This window comes from Aethalodelphis obliquidens, unplaced genomic scaffold, assembly GCF_003676395.1.
Source record: "Aethalodelphis obliquidens isolate GAN/ISIS:26980383/991018 unplaced genomic scaffold, ASM367639v1 scaffold2, whole genome shotgun sequence".
Taxonomy (NCBI): Eukaryota; Metazoa; Chordata; class Mammalia; order Artiodactyla; family Delphinidae; genus Aethalodelphis; species Aethalodelphis obliquidens.
Window position 1 is genome coordinate 18,884,136 of NW_020837946.1, and position 20,353 is coordinate 18,904,488.

General features: G+C 51.7%; 2 protein-coding genes across 15 annotated transcripts in view; one reads left to right on the plus strand and one right to left on the minus strand.

Annotated features, from left to right (window-relative positions):
- On the minus strand, window positions 1-4,757 carry BCS1L (BCS1 ubiquinol-cytochrome c reductase complex chaperone). 3 transcript variants are annotated; one of them, XM_027121409.1, is made up of 8 exons: window positions 4,499-4,757; window positions 2,675-3,043; window positions 2,434-2,573; window positions 1,790-1,984; window positions 1,422-1,485; window positions 1,014-1,183; window positions 679-796; window positions 1-313 (listed from the first exon to the last, which is right to left on the minus strand). In XM_027121409.1, exons 2-8 carry the CDS (start codon window positions 2,992-2,994, stop codon window positions 61-63), a joined length of 1,260 nt encoding a protein of 419 aa, XP_026977210.1. In that variant the 5' UTR covers window positions 2,995-3,043; window positions 4,499-4,757; the 3' UTR covers window positions 1-60. The 3 variants fall into 3 exon arrangements, with proteins under 3 accessions (XP_026977210.1, XP_026977217.1, XP_026977228.1); XM_027121416.1 differs by lacking the exon at window positions 4,499-4,757 and adding an exon at window positions 4,041-4,473; XM_027121427.1 differs by lacking the exons at window positions 1,422-1,485; window positions 4,499-4,757 and having other exon boundaries at window positions 1,014-1,178; window positions 2,675-3,663.
- Window positions 4,724-20,353, plus strand: part of ZNF142 (zinc finger protein 142) — a 25,924-nt gene continuing 10,294 nt past the window's right edge. For 2 of the 12 annotated variants that reach the window (XM_027121378.1, XM_027121360.1), the window contains exons 1-8: window positions 4,835-5,293; window positions 5,405-7,154; window positions 9,928-10,527; window positions 11,611-11,775; window positions 12,694-13,518; window positions 15,672-15,849; window positions 16,592-19,505; window positions 20,138-20,243. In XM_027121378.1, coding sequence (XP_026977179.1) covers window positions 6,875-7,154; window positions 9,928-10,527; window positions 11,611-11,775; window positions 12,694-13,518; window positions 15,672-15,849; window positions 16,592-19,505; window positions 20,138-20,243 — 5,068 coding nt within the window. In that variant the 5' untranslated portion in view covers window positions 4,835-5,293; window positions 5,405-6,874. Of the gene's footprint in view, window positions 5,294-5,404; window positions 7,155-9,927; window positions 10,528-11,610; window positions 11,776-12,693; window positions 13,519-15,671; window positions 15,850-16,591; window positions 19,506-20,137; window positions 20,244-20,353 lie in introns of those variants that run through there. The other 10 variants (XM_027121319.1, XM_027121310.1, XM_027121336.1 and 7 more) reach the window with 10 other exon arrangements.

A 20,353-nucleotide genomic window follows, 5' to 3' on the forward strand; every position in this document is an offset into this window, starting at 1 on the left:
TAGCATGACAGGTGTTTATTGATCTCCTAGAGGAGGAAAGGGCTGGGCACAGCCCAGTTGTCACCTCCTCAGAGACTCCGCATTGTGAATTGCCCCTGCAGGGTCACTTTTATAAAGCATGAAGTAGCCCTGCACCTGGGCAGGGCTGATCTGAGTTGTAGCTTGAAGGACATGATCTGCAAAGGTCTCGGCCAGGGAAGCTGCTTGCCCTGGATAGAACCTCTGGAACATCTGGGTCAGCTGCCAGCGTGAGCAGTGGCCCACGTACTCCTTCAGGTCTACTCGCCCAGGGCGTATCAGGGCAGGGTCGAGCCTAAGAGAAGAAGGCAGCAAAAGCAGAGTCATGAGCAGCAGTGCCACCAGCACCCCCAAAAATGGTCCCGCTAGGGCTTCCCTGGTGGCGCAGTGGTTGGGAGTCCGCCTGCCGATGCAGGGGACGCGGGTTCGTGCCCCGGTCCGGGAAGATCCCACATGCTGCGGAGCGGCTGAGCCCTTGAGCCATGGCCGCTGAGCCTGCGTGTCCGGAGCCTGTGCTCCGCAGCGGGAGGGGCCACAGCAGTGAGAGGCCCACGTACCGCAAAAAAAAAAAAAAAAAAGGTCCCGCTGAACCTCCTGATCCTCCTAATATAGTGAGGGGGTGGAATCTTGCCTCACAGTCTTGAGTACCTCACTCCTCACCTGTCAACATGGTTGGTGGTCATGAACACGATGCGTGCCTCAGTGGAAGCCACGCCATCCAAGGCGTTGAGCAGGCCGCTGAAAGTGAGACGACCTAGACCTTGGTACTTCACTGGGTCTGGAAGAAGGCAGAGATAAAGCGTGAGTGATCATAGCCCTACTTAAAATTAGCATCCCCTTCTACTCCTTACTTACCATGTCCCCCTACTTATCAATGCGTCTTGTGGCCTCTCATTGCTAACCCAGGTGTCCTCCATCAGCTCTCTGGATTTCTCCTTTCTTCCACTGTTCCTCATTTAGAAACACTCCCCCTTCCGTCAACTTCCCTCACTTACTCTCCGCAGCCAGGTCTCGACTGAGAAAGGCAGCATCCACATCCTCCAGGAGCACCAGGCTCTGCTGCGGTGCCACGCTCAGCAGGTGGTTGAGCCGGTCATCAGAGAGGCTGGAGTCTGTGAGACTCAGCAGGCAGATGCTGTGCTGCAGTTCCCCAGCCAGGGCTGTGCTATGGAGGAGGGATGACAGGTAATGGGCAACCTGAGAACTGGTCCTTGGGCCCAGCTGCTTGTTCCTCACTGTACTAGTTTTGTCTCGGAGGCCTAAACCTTTCACCATACCCTGCTAGTGTTCCACACATCTCATGTTTATCCCGGTTCCTGTTCCCCACATTCATTTCCCTTTCCAACCCCACCAGTCCAGTTTCTCTCCAGTTTGAGGGTTAAGGGAAGTTTGACTCTACTCACATAAAACTGCTCTTTCCACAACCAGGGGGCCCATAAAGCAGGTAGCCACGTCTGTAGGGAATGCCTAAGAATACAGCCGGGATGATTGTCAAGACCTAAAATGAATCATGTACTCTGCCCCAGATGTCCACATTCATGCCCAACTCTGCTCCTTGGAGGCCTGATGACTTTGGCATTGGAAGAAATCATTCCCGTAGACAACTTTTCTCCCCGCTTCGTCTATGGGAATTAGTCTAGAGCTTTATATTTGCCCACAAATATAAAGCGCTAGCCCACAGCTTTATACCTGGCCACAAAGACCAGCGTGTTCCCTCCTGTTCTAATACCACATCAAAAACAACCTAGCGAAGACCCCAGCTGCTTCTCACCTCTGTCAGTGTACCACTTGGGGTTATCGATGAATTCCCGGATGTCTCCGACAATTCGGTCAGCCAGACCCTGTTCTAGAACCACAGAATTCAGTGGCCGGCGGCGGCGTGGATAGCCAAAGGGGCGCCATTCAGAGCCCACGGCTGTGTACATCACTGTCTTCCCTTCCTCCTGCTGCAAGGCTAGCTCTCGAGCTGGGAGGGGGGAGATGAGACAAAGCCAATAATTTCTCTTTGCCATGCTACTAGGCAGAGCTGTGCCAAAACAATTTCCCTCGGGCTTCCCTGGTGGCGCAGTGGTTGAGAGTCCGCCTGCTGATGCAGGGGACATGGGTTCGTGCCCCGGTCCGGGAAGATCCCACATGCCGCGGAGCGGCTGGGCCCATGAGCCATGGCCGCTGGGCCTGTGCGTCCAGAGCCTGTGCTCCGCAATGGGAGAGGCCACAACAGTGAGAGGCCCGCGTACCGCAAAAAAAAAAAAAAAAAAAAAGTATACCAAAACAGTTTTCCTAGCCACCAGTGCTCCCATGGTCTCAGAGCCTCCTGTTCCTCCTCTCCAAGCTTCTCTTCCTTTGATGTCGAAGACCCCATCCCTGCAACTGCCACCCCCTGCCCCCATAAAGCCTGTCTGTGCCATCCCACACCTTCCTCCAGGATGTTGAAGAAGACCTTTCGGTCAGTGCCCAGAGCCGTGAAGGTGACAGATTCCCAGGGGGTCCCCGTCTGCAGGTCTATCATCTGCATCTCTCGGCTCCGTTGCACCCGGATCCATTTCCCTTGATACCTGAATAAGAATGGTCAAAATGAGGTGAACGAATGGGTCAAACCCACCTCCCCTCATTCTCCTTTTCTACTCTCAGAGCCCTCTCTGGTTCCCAACCTTACCAGATAAAGTGGTTTCCAGGGCTGGGGACAAATTCAAATTTAGTGGAGATGCGGCCACTCTCGTGCTGAAGGTACGAAGTCTCGACACTGAGGTGCTGAGTTCGGGTACTGTGGCGAGTGAGCCAGCTAAGCAGCCAGGCATAGCTCCTGTCTCGAGCAGGGACTTCCAGTGTGATCATGTAATGGCGCCGGAATGCCACCAGACCCAGTTGGGCACCCTTCCGGGCCAGGGCCAGGGCTGTGCCCACACCCACCAGCCCAAATCCAGCCCCAAAGTAGGGATTGTCCTTCAGGGCCAGAACAAAGTCTGAGAGGGGCATCTTGAAAGGAAAACACTGAATCTTACAGGCCCCAAGGCGTTTTCAAGACCTGGGGGTGGGGAGCAGTGGAGATGGGACAAAGCACAAGATTAGTTTAGAAAATGGACTCTGAAATTCCTCCTCAACACACCCCTCCCCCCGGGCAGAAGCTGGGAGCAGGAAGGACAGGTCAGCATTACTGTGTGCTTCAATATCCTCCCTTTGTGGGGTGGGGTTGGTGTTGGAATGCAAGGGATGGGACTCTGGGCCAGTTGCCCCTTTTTGCCTTTCATTATCCTGTTCATACCTGTTTCTTGCCAGACGACTATGTCTGGAGATTCCTTAAACCTGAGAGAACCATATAACCGGCTTCACATCAGGATAATGGATGGACAGAATTTTTGTGGTCCCTGGGACCAGCTGAGTTAGAAAGGGGCCCACTGGCCAGAGTTAGGAGGGGATGAAGAAGCTACTGTCTTCTGTCAACCTGTCAGTAACCTCATGCCTTGCTATTATGAGTCATGTACTTCAAATATCCTCTCCTCTCCTTTACTGCTAATGTCCTGTTTAGCTTTTTATTACCTCCCACCTAAATTGTCTCTTCAAAATTAATTTTAGGGGCTTCCCTGGTGGAGCAGCGGTTGAGAGCCCGCCTGCCGATGCAGGGGACACGGGTTTGTGCCCCGGTCCGGGAAGATCCCACATGCCGCGGAGCGGCTGGGCCCGTGAACCATGGCCGCTGAGCCTGCGCGTCCGGAGCCTGTGCTCCGCGGCGAGAGAGGCCACAATAGTGGCCCGCAAAGAAAAAATAATAATAATTATAGTTCTTGAAGTGGCATCTTAATGGGTCTCCACGTCCTGCTTCACCAAACTGCTACACAGGGGTCCAGATCTTTCTTCATAAGGATCTGCTTGAATCCCACTACTTTCCCTACTCCAACACCTCCAATGACTGGCTCTCAACAGGTCCCTGAATTAGGTAAAAACTCCTCTGCCTCCACAATACGGGGCCCACCTACCTTTAATGGCTTAGCTCCTAATACTCTCTGTTGAACAAATATACAAACCTCCTTCTTCCTTGCTCAAGCAGTTCTCTTGACTCGGAATGCCCATTTTAATTTATTTCCTCCATTCTCTCCAGTTGAAGTCCCGCCCATCTGCTACTTTCTCCAAGGAGATTTCCTCGAATTCCACCCCCAATAAAATGTGACAGGGCCTGATTCTAGACTGTAAGATCCCGAAAGGTAGGAGGTCAAATCTTTTCTAGCGCACCTCACCCGCCCCCCTGCCACTTTGCTCTACGCCTGGCACGCAGTTTGGTGAACTGACAGCAGTGACCTCCGCTGAAGCTCAGAAGAGGATCCAGAATTCCAAAATTCGTATGCGTGGAAGGTTACAGACAAAGCCCTTCCCCCTCCCGGTCCTTGTCGGTCGCCCAGAAGCCCCCTCCCGAACCCCCTCTACACCCCAGCGCGCGCCTCCAGCAGCGGGGTTTGGAATAATCGGTCACTCCCCCGCCCCTTACCGCCATGACTCTCTGGCCCTCCCTCTCGATGGTTTCACCCCTTCGCTCTTCAGTGAAGCGCTGCTTCGCCCGGCCCCCGAGTTGTTTCATCTACTTCCCGCCACACCCACCAAGAAGGCTATGCCACTCTGCTCCACAACTCTCGATGGTACTCTTTGGGCCTCAAGGCCAGGAGGGGGTGTGGGGGTGAGGAACGATCGACAGAACCATAGAGTACTCCGCCAGCCTCACAGAGGAAGAGAGAGCGGCCTCCAAATGCCCGGGTGCTAGAGGCGGCTGGGCCGGAGGCGGTCGCACAAAAGGAGTCACGGGAGGCGACTCCAGCCGCTGGTCGACCATAGAGGTGAGGCTCCCGCCCGCGCAGGGCCGGGAGGTAAGCGAGCGGCAGCGGGGCGGGAATTAGTAGGGAGTGCGGGTGGAGCAGGCCGGAGGCAAAAGTTTCTCGAGCACCAGGGTGAGGGGTGGGCCTGGGCGGTGGGAGCGCTCGGGATAAGTGCTGGAGGGAGCACGGCGACGAGCGAGGCCCCGGCGCATCACATCAGCCGCCCCGGTGCCTCGGTCGCGTCACTGCCCTAGACCGCGCCCGGTTACCCGCTGCCTCTCCTTAGGACCATAAGCATGACGATGCTCCATCCTAAGCCTTGCAGGTTACAAAACGGCTTTCTCATTTGCTGGCACTTGTGATTCCCGCTCCCGCCCAACGATGTGGACGCTGTCTGTCATCGCCTCCACTTTACAGATAGAAAAGCTGAGGCCCCGAGAAGCGAGGGGACTGTATCTGTCCAAGGCCACGCGGTGAGTCAGAGCCCACAGGAAAGTGGAAACCGGGTGCCTTGGTCCCCAGGCTGGATCTCATCCTTTTCCCAGGCCTTCTCTCTGCCTTAATTTGTCCTTTCTCTTTCTCAGTACCCGTGCCCCGAGGATAAGTTCATTTCTTCTCTTGTGCCCACTTATGTCCCACCTCACTCCGCCTTCCAGCGGCTCAATCTAGACGACACCGCGTCCTCCTTGGCTCCCCCCTAAGGCAAGTATACTGCCCGAGCTGGAAGACTCCCGAGAGCAGCGATGATAAGTGGAGGCTGTGGTTTCCAGAGAATCCTCTGAGGGCGGAAGTGCCCTGCCCTGCCACCTTCCGAATTTCCGTGATCTGAGGCTTTGAGTTGCCGAATTCTCAGCTGCAACCTGATTTCCTAACCCTAAGCCATTACTCGACCTCCATGACTCAATTTCATGAAATGATTACTGTCATTCTTATTAATTCCTAGTTATTTAGCTTAGACTAATTTTAGCCGTGTATAACAAGATATGCAATTTACTTGATATTCATCTCTCAGTTGTGTTCCAGTGTTCAATGTGAGGCCATAGTCAATTTGTTAGAAATTTCTCCAGGTGTGTTAACTTGTAAGGCATCACTGATTTGATATCTTAGTAGAAGCCTAAATTTGCTTTGATGCATTTCTGTGTCTGGAGTTCTTCACTAGAATTCCCTTATTTGTCTGACTTGCATAGACTGTTGTGGTTCAGTGAAGTGATAACATCAATAAACTCCACTCAGAAAGCTCCAAGTCTAGGGAGGGAGACTGATAGGTAAATGACAGTGCAGTGTGACACAGTTTCTGACAGAGCTATGTACAATGTGCCATTAGGACCTCAGAGAGAGAAACTTAGATGAAAGGTGTCCAGAAGCCATCCTAGTGGAAGTGACATTTGTGCAGATTCTTAAAGGATAGTTAGGAGTTGGTTAGCCAGACAAGAGAGATGGCAAAGGGGAGAAGGCCCATCAAGCCGAGAGAGGGATGTGTAAGGTTATGGAAGCAGAAGAGAATGTGGTGAGTCTGGGGAATGGCAAATCAATGACAAGTTGAATCATCAGTTCAGAGATCTTTTGCGGAGAGAGGTGGAAGATGAATCTGGAGAGGTCAGCAGGGGCCAGATCATGAAGGAAGGGCTTTGAGCTAAGGAATAGTGAGATCATAAAATGTTAAGAGGGGAGGGGACCTCTGAGATCCCTTGGTCCCACCCAATTTTATTGCAGGTAAGAGAACTGAGACCGAGATTGCTTAGTAATTTGACCAACATCACTTAGCTCCAAGAAACAGTCTTTAATATATTGGCTACAACTTCTTGTCTCTTTCCTATATTGATCCCTATTAACATGTTTATGCTTTTTGTTCTAAACATTGTCATAAAAAGAAAATTTCTAGGTTAACTACGTATGGCCTGCTGCCATACAAGGAAATGCCTAATTGGGCAGGCACTGGGCTGTGCACCCACACCAAGTGGGAAGAAAGTGAGAGATCTAATTATATGTTGTTTGGTTTTTCTTCTGGTTGGATTATCAGCACGTGAGAGGACATAGCACACAAGTTGGTGGTGATGACAGACCCTGTGTTGGACTCACAGCCAGCCAACAGCACTGGGGAGATGGATGGACTGTGCCCTGAGCTATTGCTGATCCCCCGACCTCTCTCTAACCGTGGACTCCTAGAGCCTGTCCAGAGCCCCTGTCCTTCTGGGAGCCCTCCACCTTTGCCTGCTGACCCAGGCTGCCTGCTGGTAGAAACCACAGCAACTGAAGAGGACACAGAGAACATGGAGATCATTGTGGAAGCAGTAGCTGGAAACCTGTCCCCAGGTGCTCCTGGAGAGACCCCAGGTACCAACACAGTTGCTAGCAGGCCAGTGAGACAAGCAACCCTGAGTTTTTGTCTGTGCTGTGTTTGATCGTTGTATATAAATATGATGAAGACACAAGGTAGCATCCTATTTTTATACTTAGAGATGTTGTAATTTGATTTGCAGTTGGTGAATGTTGATTGAAGTCTGGCGAGGTGGTGCACAACTTGTACCAAGCTCTTGGCAGTCTATCCCTGTGAGGGCTTCACGTCTGCTAGGCGGTAATCCAGAAGGGAAGACCTTTCTGACACCTCTGCCCAGTCCTTACTCCTATAGTCCTCAAGGATTCTCTTCTCCATGTTGACCCTCCCACCCAGGAACTGCAGCCAGGGATTAGGCAAAAGGCCCAGCCTCTCTCCACCACCCAGGGCTTGGCAGGGCTTCCTAGCAGTACTTCCCTGCTCTAGTTTCTTGCGGATAACATACTTATATCACCCAAGGCATGCCGTTAAGAGTGGGAGTTGAATAATTTATATTTACGTTAGAAGAAAGAGTCCTCCCTTTAATCTTCCCACATCTCAACTTCTTATTTTTAGGTAACGTCCCTGTTTTGTAACTGTCGTCTTCCAGCTACAGTTGTACCATTTTTCCTTGGTAGTGTACAAAGAATACTGGGAAAGATTAGCTAGTTTGATTGTATAAGATTTCTAAACTTTGATGTGGTGAAAGAAATAATAAATAAATTAAAAAGGAACCTGGAAAAACATTTGCAATATATAAAACATTTGCAATGTATAAAAAAGAGTTAATATCTTTAAAATTCAAAGAGCTCCACAATAAGAAAAAGAAACAGTATTTTTTTAGAAAGGGAGAAAAGAAATCTATGTGCAATTTACTAAAGAAGAAATGAAAATAGTTAATAACCATAAGTATATTCAATCTCACTAACACACAAATTCCAGTTTAACTATAATATGCCATTATTGTTTCTCAATTTTGGCAGAAATTAAGCAATTTTTATAAAACTAGTGTTGGTGAGGCTATGGGGGAAACAGACACTATCTTATAGTTTATAGAGTATAAATTAGCATAAGTTTTTGAAAGTCAATTTATCCATGAAACAAATTTTAAAAGACATGTACTCTGACCTAGTAGTTCCACTTCTAGGGATCTGTCCTATAGAAAGAGTCACACACATGCACAAGGATGCAGGAATAAGGATGTGTAGGGCAGCTTTATTTGTAATGGTTGGAAACAACCCAGATATCTATCAGTAAGAGCAAAATTTCATTTTGATTTACCCGTGCTCTGAAGTACCATGAACTGGACCAAAAAAATTAGGTAGATCTAAATGTCCTACTCATAGATAAAAATATCCTTGATATATAGCAAGTGAAAATAATTTTTTAAAATGCAAATATCCGGGGCTTCCCTGGTAGCACAGTGGTTAAGAATCCGCCTGCCATTGCAGGGGACACAGGTTCGAGCCCTGATCTGGGAAGATCCCATGTGCTGCGGAGCAACTAAGCCCGTGTGCCACAACTACTGAGCCTGCGCTCTAGAGTCCGAGAGCCACAACTACTGAAGCCAGTGCACCTAGAACCCATGCTCTGCAACAAGAGAAGCCACTGCAATAAGAAGCCTGCTCGCCGCAACTAGAGAAAGCCCACGCACAGCAACGAAGACCCAAAGCCAAAAATAAATAAGTAAATAAACTTTAAAAGAAAGCAAATTGCCAAAAAATGACCCCAAAAGGTCTGAAAGGATATAGACCAAATTATGTGTGTGAGGGTGGGAGGTGGTCATTCTTTATATAGTTCTGTTGTTGCACTGAATTTTTATTTAAACAAAAAAATAATAAAGAGAAAAAGAACCACCAGAATAAATGTAGGACAAACCTGGGCTCCACCATTAACAGGCATGGTGGCCTTAACCTTGCAGCATCCCAGGTCCCTCTTCTCATAGGGCAGTTGGAGGACCAAGCAAAAGTGTTTCCTAAGCCTTTCTTTGTCAAGGTCCTGCCAGTTGCTTAAGAAATGGCAGCAAGTGGAGCAACTAGACCCATGCGCCACAATTCCTGAGCCTGCGCTGTAGAGCCCGCAAGCCATAACTACTGAGGCCCACGCGCCTGGAGCCTGTGTTCCGCAACAAGAGAAGCCACCACAATGAGAAGCCCACATACCGCAACAAAGAGTGGACCCCGCTTGCTGCAACTAGAGAAAGCCCGAGCGCAGCAACGAAGACCCAATGCAGGCAAAAATAAATAAATAAATTGATTTAAAAAATAAAAATTATCAAAAAAAAAAAAAAGAAATGGCAGCAATTATTATGAATGTGATCTGGCTCATCTCAGAAAGGATGTCCTCCATTTTATGAATTACTGTGCCTTTGAAAATCTCTTCACAGGATATAAAATAACGCTTTTTCATGTATATTGCAGATATTTTCCTCAGATTGTCATTTTCTTCTTTTGGAAGTTTCTAATTTTTTATTTGGGCAAAACATATCGCCTTTTCTTAATGCTTTCTGGATTTGGTTAATACGTGTTACATTCACTTCACAAATATTTATGAAGTACCTACTTTGTGCCAAGTATTGTGCAAGATACTGGGAATCCAAACACACGTGCAAGATAGACCATCTTTGACCTTAGGGGGCTTTGAAAATCAGACTTAAGGTGTAGAATCAGACTTAAGTCCATCTCCATTCCATGAATGTTAAAAAATTCACCTACATTTTCTACTGGTAACTAACTCCTCTGAGTCTTGTTCTGTCTGATTCTGTGCCTTTCTCTGTCGGTCCTCTGCCTGCAGGTGTCCTGGTAAAGGTGGTGGAGGTGTACTTCTGTGAGCGCTGTGAGCAGAGCTTCGCAGAGCCCACTCTGCTGTCCCTGCACCAGTGCACTGAGACCGTTATACAGCCTGTGCAGGGCCTTGCTAGCCCCCCCTGCTCTGTAGAGCTGCCCCCCAGCAACCTCACTCTCCCTGGCCCTCTGCAGGGCCAGAGCCCACCAGATAGCCCCCTGCCATGCCCTGTGTGTAGACAGGAGTTTGCCCAGCCCCAGGCCCTGAAGAGCCACTTCAAGATTCACCGGGGCACTCCAGATGCCTTCTCCTGCCCAGAGTCTGGCTGTGTGTTCTCTGCTCAAGATCGCAAGGGTCTACAGCACCACCTGAGGCAGACCCACAGAGCGCTTCCCGTGCCCTGTTCTTTCCGGGGCTGCCCCCTGCTCTTCGGGAGCCAGCAGGGCATGGAGCTGCACCGGCAGGGCCATTACCCTTTCCACTGCAACCACTGCAGCTTCGTGGGCTCCAACATCAAACTCTTCCGGCAGCATCAGCGGAGTCACGGGGCCGGGACACAGGGAGAACTGTCTGCTGTTCAGGGTCTTCCATCGCAGGAGCTGCTGCCAGGTATGAGGCCAAGGACCCAGCAGTATCCTGCCTGGATTGCAGCTGCAATTGGTCTGTAGCAGAGGCAGTTGTTACTAATGCCATGAATGTAAGCCTGAATTGAAGAGAATCCGGGGTAGTGGCTCAGGAGGACGGGATTATCAGCTGATGTGGGAAGGCATCTAGACACCCCGGACCAGGCAGAAAATATGGGACAAAGAGGCAGTCTTTGTCCATGACAATGAATGAAGTTTGGCTTAAGCTACACTGTGGCCTTGAAGTTACTTAACCAATGTCTCTTCTGATCCATTTCAGAACTTTCTGAGGGCAGAAGCTAAACTGCCCATCAGTGGCTGTAGCCATTGGTAGAATGCCTGTAGACTCCCTGTTAGAGCAAGTGGTATTGGGCAGGAGAAGCTGGGGTTATTTTAAAAAGAAACCCTCAAGGGAGGTGGTGCTTCAATGATTCTTATTCCTCTTGGTCTCAAAAAGAGTGTGGGGTGAGCAGAGGAGCAGGAAGAAATAGAGAAGCCAGGCCAGGAGAGGCCAGGGTTCTGATGAGAGAATTTGGCTCGCTAAGACTGATTTGTGCTCTGGTACAAAGAGAAGATTCCTCTTTCCTGGGAAAAAGTCATACATCTTTGCCTTACTGAGGCAGCTGCCTCTAACTGAGGGAGAGAAGGAATGGATTTGAGAGCACAGGATGTGATCCTGCATTGCTGAGTTGGGTTTCTCAGTAGAAGTTTAGAGGTCAGGGATGTTCGCCCACACTGAGCCACCAGCCGTTAACCCTGGGGACCTGAGCCAGGGAAGTACAGTCTAGTCCGCCCATTCTCTACCTCTCTGCCCCCTCCCCCCACTGAAGTGACCTCAAAGATCTTGCCTTCAAGGGGTCGGAGGTTGGTGTTATCTGAGGTTTGATTTACTTCAGACTGGAGTATCACTGACAGCTTAGCTCCTGGTCTTCCTATCCCTGTCTTGTGTGGGAGTAAATTAATATACTTAGAACCCCGGATTCCCTTATGCTAAATGGTGGGAGGTGAGAAGTACAGGCACTCAGCCCTGCATTGGCTCCTCTAGTCATCAAGCTCTTTGCATCTTCAGCTCTCAGAGTGTCCCCAGGAGAGGGAGAGCCTTCCGAGGAAGTAGGAGCACCCTTGCCTGGGCAGGAGTCAGCTGAAGAGGAGGACATAGAGGAAGAAGAGGACAGTGGCAGCCAGAACTCCCAGAAAGCCCTGGAGAAAGGCCAGGGGGCTCAGCGGTTGGAGGGTAATGATGTGATGGGGCTTGAACCTCCTGGTGGGGGGGAGGAACGGACAGTGGGGAGCGTGGTATTGAGGCTCTGGGATTTGGTTTCCTGAGTTTGAGTTCAGATCCTTCAGTTCCTAACATTCCACTTTGACATGTCTAGTGGGAAAGTGATAAATGGGCACAGACCCTGGTGACACAGGGTAAGAGTAAATAGAGTTTGCTCTCGGGGCTGGTTTTCCCCAGGCAGAAAGCTCTTTTGTGAGGAGGGGGAGGGTGATATTCATATTATGAAGATGCCAGGGGTTTTTGACTGGCAGCCTGTCTTGTCTGACATTGAGCCCCCTAAGGTTGTTTTTCTGAATCCTTGCTTCCCAGTTTACCGTCTGAGGAGAGCAGCATTTGAAACCCATCCCACAGGGGGCATACTTACCCATCAGGTGACCAGGAAGGATCTGATTATATTTATTATCAGCTCTCTATGTCCCCAGGGTTCAGAAGTAGGAGTACTTTACCTTCTCTTCCCTCTGCTCACTCCCTGTGGGGTTCTTTTCCTTCCAACCAACCCTACTGATTCTTCCGCCTGCCCTCCGGGTCAAGGACAGGAAGAACAAGAACGCTCCGTCAAGATTCTTCTTTTGAGCCTTTCTAGATAAAAGCTCAAGAATAGTGGGTGGCGGGGTGAAGCACTTCTTAAAGGTCACAGCAAGGTCAGAGAAGTCCTTGTGATTTTGTTTCTCTAAGTACTTGAATGACTTCTCTCTTCTTCGAGGCTACAAAGTTTGAGATGCTATTGTTTGGTTTCTTAGAAAGAAAGGAACAAGGCCATGCATGCATGCATAATTTGTCTGGGCAAATTGTGGTTCTCCCATTAACTGGCCAGCCCCTGACCTATCGAAGAATCTCACTCTTAACCCTCCCTGCCTTTCCCTCTCCCAGGAGCTGTGGCTTCTGGCACCGAGTCCCTCTTCAAGACCCACATGTGTCCAGAATGCAAGCGCTGCTTCAAGAAGCGGACCCATCTGGTGGAGCACCTACACCTCCACTTCCCAGACCCCAGTCTCCAGTGCCCCAACTGCCAAAAGTTCTTCACCAGTAAGAGCAAGCTCAAGACCCACCTGCTGCGGGAGCTGGGCCAAAAGGCCCACCGCTGCCCACTGTGCCACTACAGTGCAGTGGAGAGGAATGCCCTCAACCGCCACATGGCCAGCATGCATGAGGATATTTCCAACTTCTACTCAGATACCTATGCCTGTCCTGTCTGCCGGGAGGAGTTCCGCCTCAGCCAGGCCCTTAAGGAGCACCTCAAGAGCCACACCGCAGCAGCTGCGGCCGAGCCGCTGCCCCTTCGCTGCTTTCAGGAGGGCTGTAGCTACACGGCACCCGACCGCAAGGCCTTCGTAAAGCATCTGAAGGAGACCCACGGTGTGCGGGCCGTGGAGTGCCGCCATCACTCGTGTCCCATGCTCTTCGCCACAGCAGAAGCCATGGAGGCCCACCACAAAAGCCACTATGCCTTCCACTGCCCCCACTGTGACTTCGCCTGCTCCAACAAGCACCTGTTCCGTAAACATAAGAAGCAGGGCCACCCTGGCAGTGAAGAGCTGCGCTGCACCTTCTGCCCCTTTGCCACCTTCAACCCGGTGGCCTACCAGGACCACGTGGGCAAGATGCATGCTCACGAGAAGATCCATCAGTGCCCTGAGTGCAGCTTTGCTACTGCCCACAAGAGGGTGCTTATCCGCCACATGCTGCTGCATACCGGTGAGATGGCTCCACCCTTCCCACCGTGTAATAGTGGTGACGATGGCAAACGGGAGCGTTTGCTGTGTGCCAGACACCCGGAGGGCTTTGCGTACATTGCGTAGGACTCATCTGACCTAGTGTTCCTAGAGATAAATCTAGTATTTGCAGTTTACAAATAAGCCTTGAGTGTCACTCAGCAAGTAAAGTGGTCGGGCTAGGATTTGCGGCAGGTGGGATCTTTTTAGTTGAGGCATATGAGATCTTTTAGTTGCGGGATGCGGGATCTAGTTCCCAACCAGGGATCGAATCCAGGCCCCCTGCAGGGAGTGCAGAGTCTTTACTGGACCACCAGGGAAGTCCCGTGCCTCACCTTTAAAGCCCTGTTGGGTTCTGCCCACCCCTAATCAGGCATGGGTGGGTCAACACCCAACCTGTTAAAGCAAAGAAACCCAGACCAGGACAGATACCTTCCTTTGCAGTTCAAGTTTTGTGATGTGCCGTGAGCGATAGTAGGTGAGGGAACTGAGCCATCCATATATATTATAGCCTTGAAAGCCATGACACTGAAACATGATCACGTCTGGTGACCTGAAAGTTGCGGGGTTTTCAACTCAGGCTCTTAATTGGTTACCAGCATTACTGATGCTTTGAGTAAAAACCAAACCAGGCTTCCTGCTATAGCATCTTCCCATTTGTGATCTCTGTGTAAGCATTGGTGGATTGACAAGACATTAAAAAATCTCATCAAAGATTCTTTAGTTTGGGAGGACAGTTTTTAGGCAGCTTGTGGCAAAGCCATTGTTTCCATTAAACAGTTCATTTCTATACAGGCTTTAGTCACAAAATCTCATTTTTCTGAGGCTTCTTAAAATCTCACATCTATACAGGCATACTTTTTTTTATTTCACTTTATCGTTCTTAGCAGATACTGTGTTTTTTTCTAAATCGAAGGTTTGTGGCAACCCTGCATTGTCAGGTGATAGTTAGCATTTTTTAGCAATAAAGTATTTTTTAAATTAAGGTATGTACACTGTTTTGTTAGAATGTTATTGCACACTTAATAGACTACCGTGCAATGTGTGAACATAACTTTTACGTGTACTGGGAAACCAAAAAATTTGTGGGACTCGCTTTCTTGCGATATTTGCTTTATTGTGGTGGTCTGGAACTGAGCTCACCATCTCTCTGAGGTATGCTTGTGTAGTGCTTTATAGTTTTTTCATATATATTATCTCAATCCATAACGATCTTGTAAGAAAGGCAGGTAAAGATGAGAAACGCTAAACATTTAAATGGCCTGTTTCAGGATCACACAGCTGGTATCAGAAGCAGAGCCAGAACACCACGTTGCTTGCCTTTCATCATAAGGAGAGGGGCTGAGTGGGTGGGCAGGGGTAACAGGGAATGGTCCTGAAAGAACATGGCCCCAGCCTCACCTGTTAGCGCTAGGTCTCGACCAACGTACAGGGACAGGTCGTCATTGAGCCCTTTAATCTTCATATCAGCCATGTGAGGTCAGTATTTTTGGTGCCCCCTTTTTGGAGACCAGGAAACTTAGACTTAGAGGGGTTAAGTGACCTGCCCGAGGACACACAGTAGTAAACTGGGATTTGAACCACTGCCTAATAGCTCTATGGTTTCTCTGTGCCTCAGCTTCTTCGTCTGTAAAATGGGATAATAAAGGGCTGTTGTGAGGATTCAGTAAGAGAAGGCATTTTTATAGAGTGCTCAGAAAGGTGCCTGGCACGTAGTGAGCACAGTGTAAATGTCGGCTATTAATCTATTTATTACTGTGTTGGACTCCGGAGTCAGAGTTGTTAACCACTGTGTTGTATTGCCTAATTTTTTCTCCTCCTCTTCCACAAAACTGGAACGAATTGGGCTAAGTGGAGCAGTTGGCCACTAGTGCCAATAAGCTGTATAACAAATCCAGAATGGACTTTGAAGCTACTTTTGAAAAGCTAGGTCTTCACTTTCCCCCTACCTTCCTTGGCGTCAGGGTGGAAGAGTGGTTGTCCCAGAGGGCTGTGAGACAGCATTGACTTTTGCGAATAGCACCTCAGCTTCCACTCCTGCTGGGCATCAGGGCGAGCCTGCTGGGAGGACGGTCTGTCGCTCCCTCGGTCCGTGTCTGACTTGTATTCTCTCCCCGCTCACCCCCATCCCCACAGGCGAGAAGCCGCACAAGTGTGAGCTGTGTGACTTCACGTGTCGAGACGTGAGCTACCTGTCCAAGCACATGCTGACCCACTCTAACACCAAGGATTACATGTGCACCGAATGCGGCTACGTCACCAAGTGGAAGCACTACCTCAGCGTGCACATGCGGAAACACGCGGGCGACCTCAGGTATGAGCACACGCGTGCCTCTCTCCCTAACCCAATGACCTGGAGCTAAGCTAGCCGCCTCTCAAAGTCAGCTTCTGGCCCCATCTCTCTTCTGGCCCCAGAGAGACTCCTCCGCACGGCCCTCTGCTCCTGTCATCTCGGCTCTGCTGCCTCTAGCTGACCTCTGCCTGTGGCCTAGTGTGCACTGTGTGAGCTCTCTGGGCTCAGGGAAGGGGGTGTAGACCCAGAGTAGAGGCCCAGAGACTAAGGTGTCATTTGAGTTCTGAGTCCAGTCCTGGTGAAGTAGATGGGCTACGCCTGTGGCTCCAATCCTGGCCACATCCAAATCCAGGCAAGTTCCCCTCTGACCTGTGGGCACAGCTGGCTAGGGGGTTTCTCCGTGGCTTTCACGTCTCCGTGGGGGAGTGGGATCTAGGCACAGAAACCTGCCCCGTGGGGCTGTAGCCATGTCAGCTCCTCAGAAGTCCACAGAGGTTGACTGATTCATGATACCCTCCCGTTAGGAAGCAGTGTAGAGTAGGGGGTAGAACACAAGCCCTGAAGCTAGACCGTCTGCCCTTCACTTCCTTTGTAACTCGAGGCAAGTTACTAACTTCTGTACCTTAGTCTCCTCACTAAGACGATTAAATTAGATGATGCATGTACAACACTGAGTGTAGAGCTTGGCCCATAGTAGGTATTTACACAGTTTCTGGTAGTTGCTGTGATTAATTTATGATTGTGATTTTTCCCTCCTCACCAGATACCAGTGCAACCAGTGCTCCTATCGCTGCCACCGGGCTGATCAGCTGAGCAGCCACAAGCTGCGGCACCAGGGCAAGTCCCTGATGTGCGAGGTGTGCGCCTTCGCTTGCAAGCGGAAGTACGAGCTGCAGAAGCACATGGCTTCCCAGCACCACCCCGGCACGGCCGCCCCACTCTACCCCTGCCGCTATTGCAGCTACCAGAGCCGCCACAAGCAGGCCCTGCTGAGCCATGAGAACTGCAAGCACACCCGCCTCCGAGAGTTCCACTGTGCCCTCTGCGACTATCGCACCTTCAGCAACACCGCCCTCTTCTTCCACAAGCGCAAAGCCCACGGCTACGTGCCCGGGGACCAGGTCTGGCAGCTTCGCCATGCCAGCCAGGAGCCAGAGGGAGCCGGGCAGTGCCCAACACCCCCACCAGACTCAGAGCCCTCAAGTCAGCTGTCTGCCCAGCCTGAGGGGCCGGACCATGACCCAGGGACGGTGGTGGACCCCGGCTTGGATCAGGCCCCGCCAGAGACCAGTGAGGAGGACAGTGCTGGGAAACAGGACGGCGGTGAGGTTCCCCAGGGGCATGACCTAGTTGGCAGCCCCAGTCCGGCGGAGGTAGATGAGGGAGGCTGCACGCTACACCTAGAGGCCCTGGGAGTGGAGCTGGAGCCTGTGGCCAACCCGCCCCTTGAGGAGATCACCGAAACAGCTCCTGTGGAGTTCAGGGCCCTGGATCCCTCAGGGCCTCTGAGACTGGAAGGGCCAGATGGAACTTTGACAGAGCTGTCTACCTTTGAAGGTGCTGGAGCTTCCGGCTTGGGTGCTGAAGAGTCCATTCTGGAAAAGCCGGTCTCTGAGCCCCCTATAAATCCCCCTTCCTCAGAGGAGCCCCCTAACAGCTGGGTGGGAACCTTCAAGGCAAATCCACCCACTGAGACAGCACCCCTGCCCCAGTTCCCTGAATCAGAGTCATTACTCAAGGCCCTAAGGAGGCAGGACAAAGAACAGGCAGAGGCGCTGGTGCTGGAGGGGCGGGTTCAGATGGTAGTGATACAGGGAGAGGGGCGGGCTTTCCGCTGCCCACACTGCCCTTTCATCACCCGCCGGGAGAAGGCCCTGAGTCTGCACTCCAGGACTGGGTGCCAGGGCCACCGAGAGCCCCTCCTCTGCCCTGAGTGTGGAACCAGCTTCAAGCAACAGCGTGGCCTCAGCACCCATCTGCTGAAGAGGTGCCCTGTCCTCCTCAGAAAGAACAAGGGCTTGCCCAGACCAGATCCACCCATCCCTCTGCATCCTCGGCCCCCGGGCACACCGGCCTCAGAGGATGCAGCAGGTGGGAAGCCCCCACCTGCACCATTAGAAGTAGAGATCATGCTCCCAAAAGATGCTCCTTCCAAGCTTCCTGGGGAGCCAGAAAACATAGAGGAGCCTGTTGCCACACTCTCCGGCTCCACAGTCCCTCCTGCAGAAGACTCCTCGCCCACAGAGGCCCCTGAGAAGTTCCACTTTGAGCAGGGCAAGTTTCACTGCAACTCATGCATGTTCCTTTGCTCTCGGCTTTCCTCCATTACCTCTCACGTGGCTGAAGGCTGCCGGGGCGGACGTGGCGGGGGAGGAAAGCGAGGCGCCTCCCAGACCCAGCCTGTTGTGTCCCTGCTGAGCAGCAGGGACTCTGCTCCCCTGAGCAGTGGGAGTGCAGAGCGCAGCCCTGGTGATGGGAATGCAGCTCTGGTTCCAAAGCGGAAGGGGGCTCGCTTCTCCTGCCCCACGTGTCCCTTCAGCTGCCAGCAGGAGCGGGCCCTGAGGACTCACCAGGCCCGGGGCTGCCCCCTTGAGCAGTCTGGAGAGCTGCGCTGTGGCCTCTGCCCATTCACCGCTCCTGCTGCTGCTGCCCTGAGGCTCCACCAGAAGCGGAGGCACCCTGCCGCAGCCCATGGCCCCCGGCCCCCTCTTCAATGTGGGGACTGCGGCTTCACCTGTAAACAGAGCCGGTGCCTACAGCAGCACCGGCGGCTGAAGCATGAGGGGGTGAAGCCACATCAGTGCCCTTTCTGTGACTTTTCCACCACCAGACGGTACCGGTTAGAGGCTCACCAGTCCCGACACACAGGTGTTGGCCGCATCCCCTGCAGCTCCTGTCCCCAGACATTTGGTACCAACTCAAAACTGCGCTTGCACCGGTTGAGGGTACACGACAAAACACCTACCCACTTCTGTCCACTCTGTGACTATAGTGGCTACCTTCGCCATGACATCACTCGCCACGTTAACAGTTGCCACCAGGGCACCCCAGCCTTTGCCTGCCCTCAGTGTGAGGCCCAGTTCAGCTCCGAGACAGCACTCAAACAGCATGCTCTGCGCCGGCATCCCGAGCCTACGCCCCCTGTCCCTGGCTCTCCCACGGAGGCCACTGAGGGCCCCCTGCACTGCTCCCGCTGTGGGCTATTGTGCCCCAGCCCTGCCAGCCTGCGAGGGCACACCCGGAAACAGCACCCACGGCTCGAATGTGGGGCCTGTCAGGAGGCCTTCCCCAGCCGGCCGGCATTGGACGAGCACCGAAGGCAGCAGCATTTCAGCCACCGCTGCCAGCTCTGTGACTTTGCTGCCCGGGAACGGGTGGGCCTGGTGAAGCACTACTTGGAACAGCACGAGGAGACTTCAGCAGCGGCATCCTCAGCTGGGGATGCTGGCCAGCCCCCTCTGCGCTGCCCTTTTTGTGACTTTGCGTGCCGCCATCAGCTGGTGCTAGATCACCACGTGAAAGGGCACGGGGGCACCCGGCTCTACAAGTGCACTGACTGTGCTTACAGCACCAAGAACCGGCAAAAGATCACCTGGCACAGCCGCGTCCACACTGGGGAAAAGCCCTACCACTGTCACCTCTGTCCCTATGCCTGTGCTGACCCCTCTCGCCTCAAGGTAAGGTCAGGGGCTAGGGGGTCTGGGAATGGAAGGAATGCAGGTTGCGGAGTTAAACTACCTGGGTTCTTTAATCCTGACTCTTCTGAAAATTAGCTCTGTGACTTTGGTCAAGTCCCTTAACTTCTCCAAACCTCAGATTCCTCATCTGTGAAGAGGGGATAATACTTCATAGGGTTGCTACAGAGATAAAATTCCATAATACATGCTTGGCATGTGATAAAGGCGTGTAATAGGTTGTAGATAACCTAGATAACAGCTGACATTTACTGAGTACTTACACTGTGTGGGACACTAATTTTAATCCTTTCAAAAATATGAGATATACTTTTACTGTTTCCTATTTTCCAGATTAATAAACTGAGAATTAGGGGTAAGGTTGCCCAAAGACACAGCTGATAAGTGGCAGAGGTGAGATAGGGCAGACCTGGGGTCGGCCGAATGGGTTCGGGTTGCGTCAGAGTGACTGGCCTTGGAGACCTGATTGGCAGTGGGGGAGAATGGGTAGGATTGGTGCAGGGAACAGGATTATCTGCCAACAGTTTCTCTGCCTGCTTGCTCTATTTCCACATCCAGTGAGTACCAAAGGGTACACATTTTCTGGGTGTGCTCTTTGCTCTTCCCTCCTCCAGTACCATATGCGGATTCACAAGGAGGAGCGGAAGTATCTGTGCCCTGACTGTGGCTACAAGTGCAAGTGGGTCAACCAGCTCAAGTACCACATGACCAAGCACACAGGTGAGTCTGCATGGTTTTGACAGGCCTGAGGGGTTCCCCTGTGCCCTAGCACACCCAGCCTCCCTGAGGTGGTGTATGTCCTTACTCAGATTTGGGGTGCACAGCTGTTT

Excerpts from the sequence above, each read along its gene's own strand:
- BCS1L (XM_027121409.1), bottom strand. The coding sequence starts at position 2,994 with ATGCCCCTCTCAGACTTTGTTCTGGCCCTGAAGGACAATCCCTACTTT. Across the intron at positions 1,184-1,421 it reads TGTGGAAAGAGCAGTTTTAT|CACAGCCCTGGCTGGGGAAC; the intron begins GTGAGTAGAGTC and ends CCTCCTCCATAG. Across the intron at positions 314-678 it reads ACCACCAACCATGTTGACAG|GCTCGACCCTGCCCTGATAC; the intron begins GTGAGGAGTGAG and ends TTCTTCTCTTAG.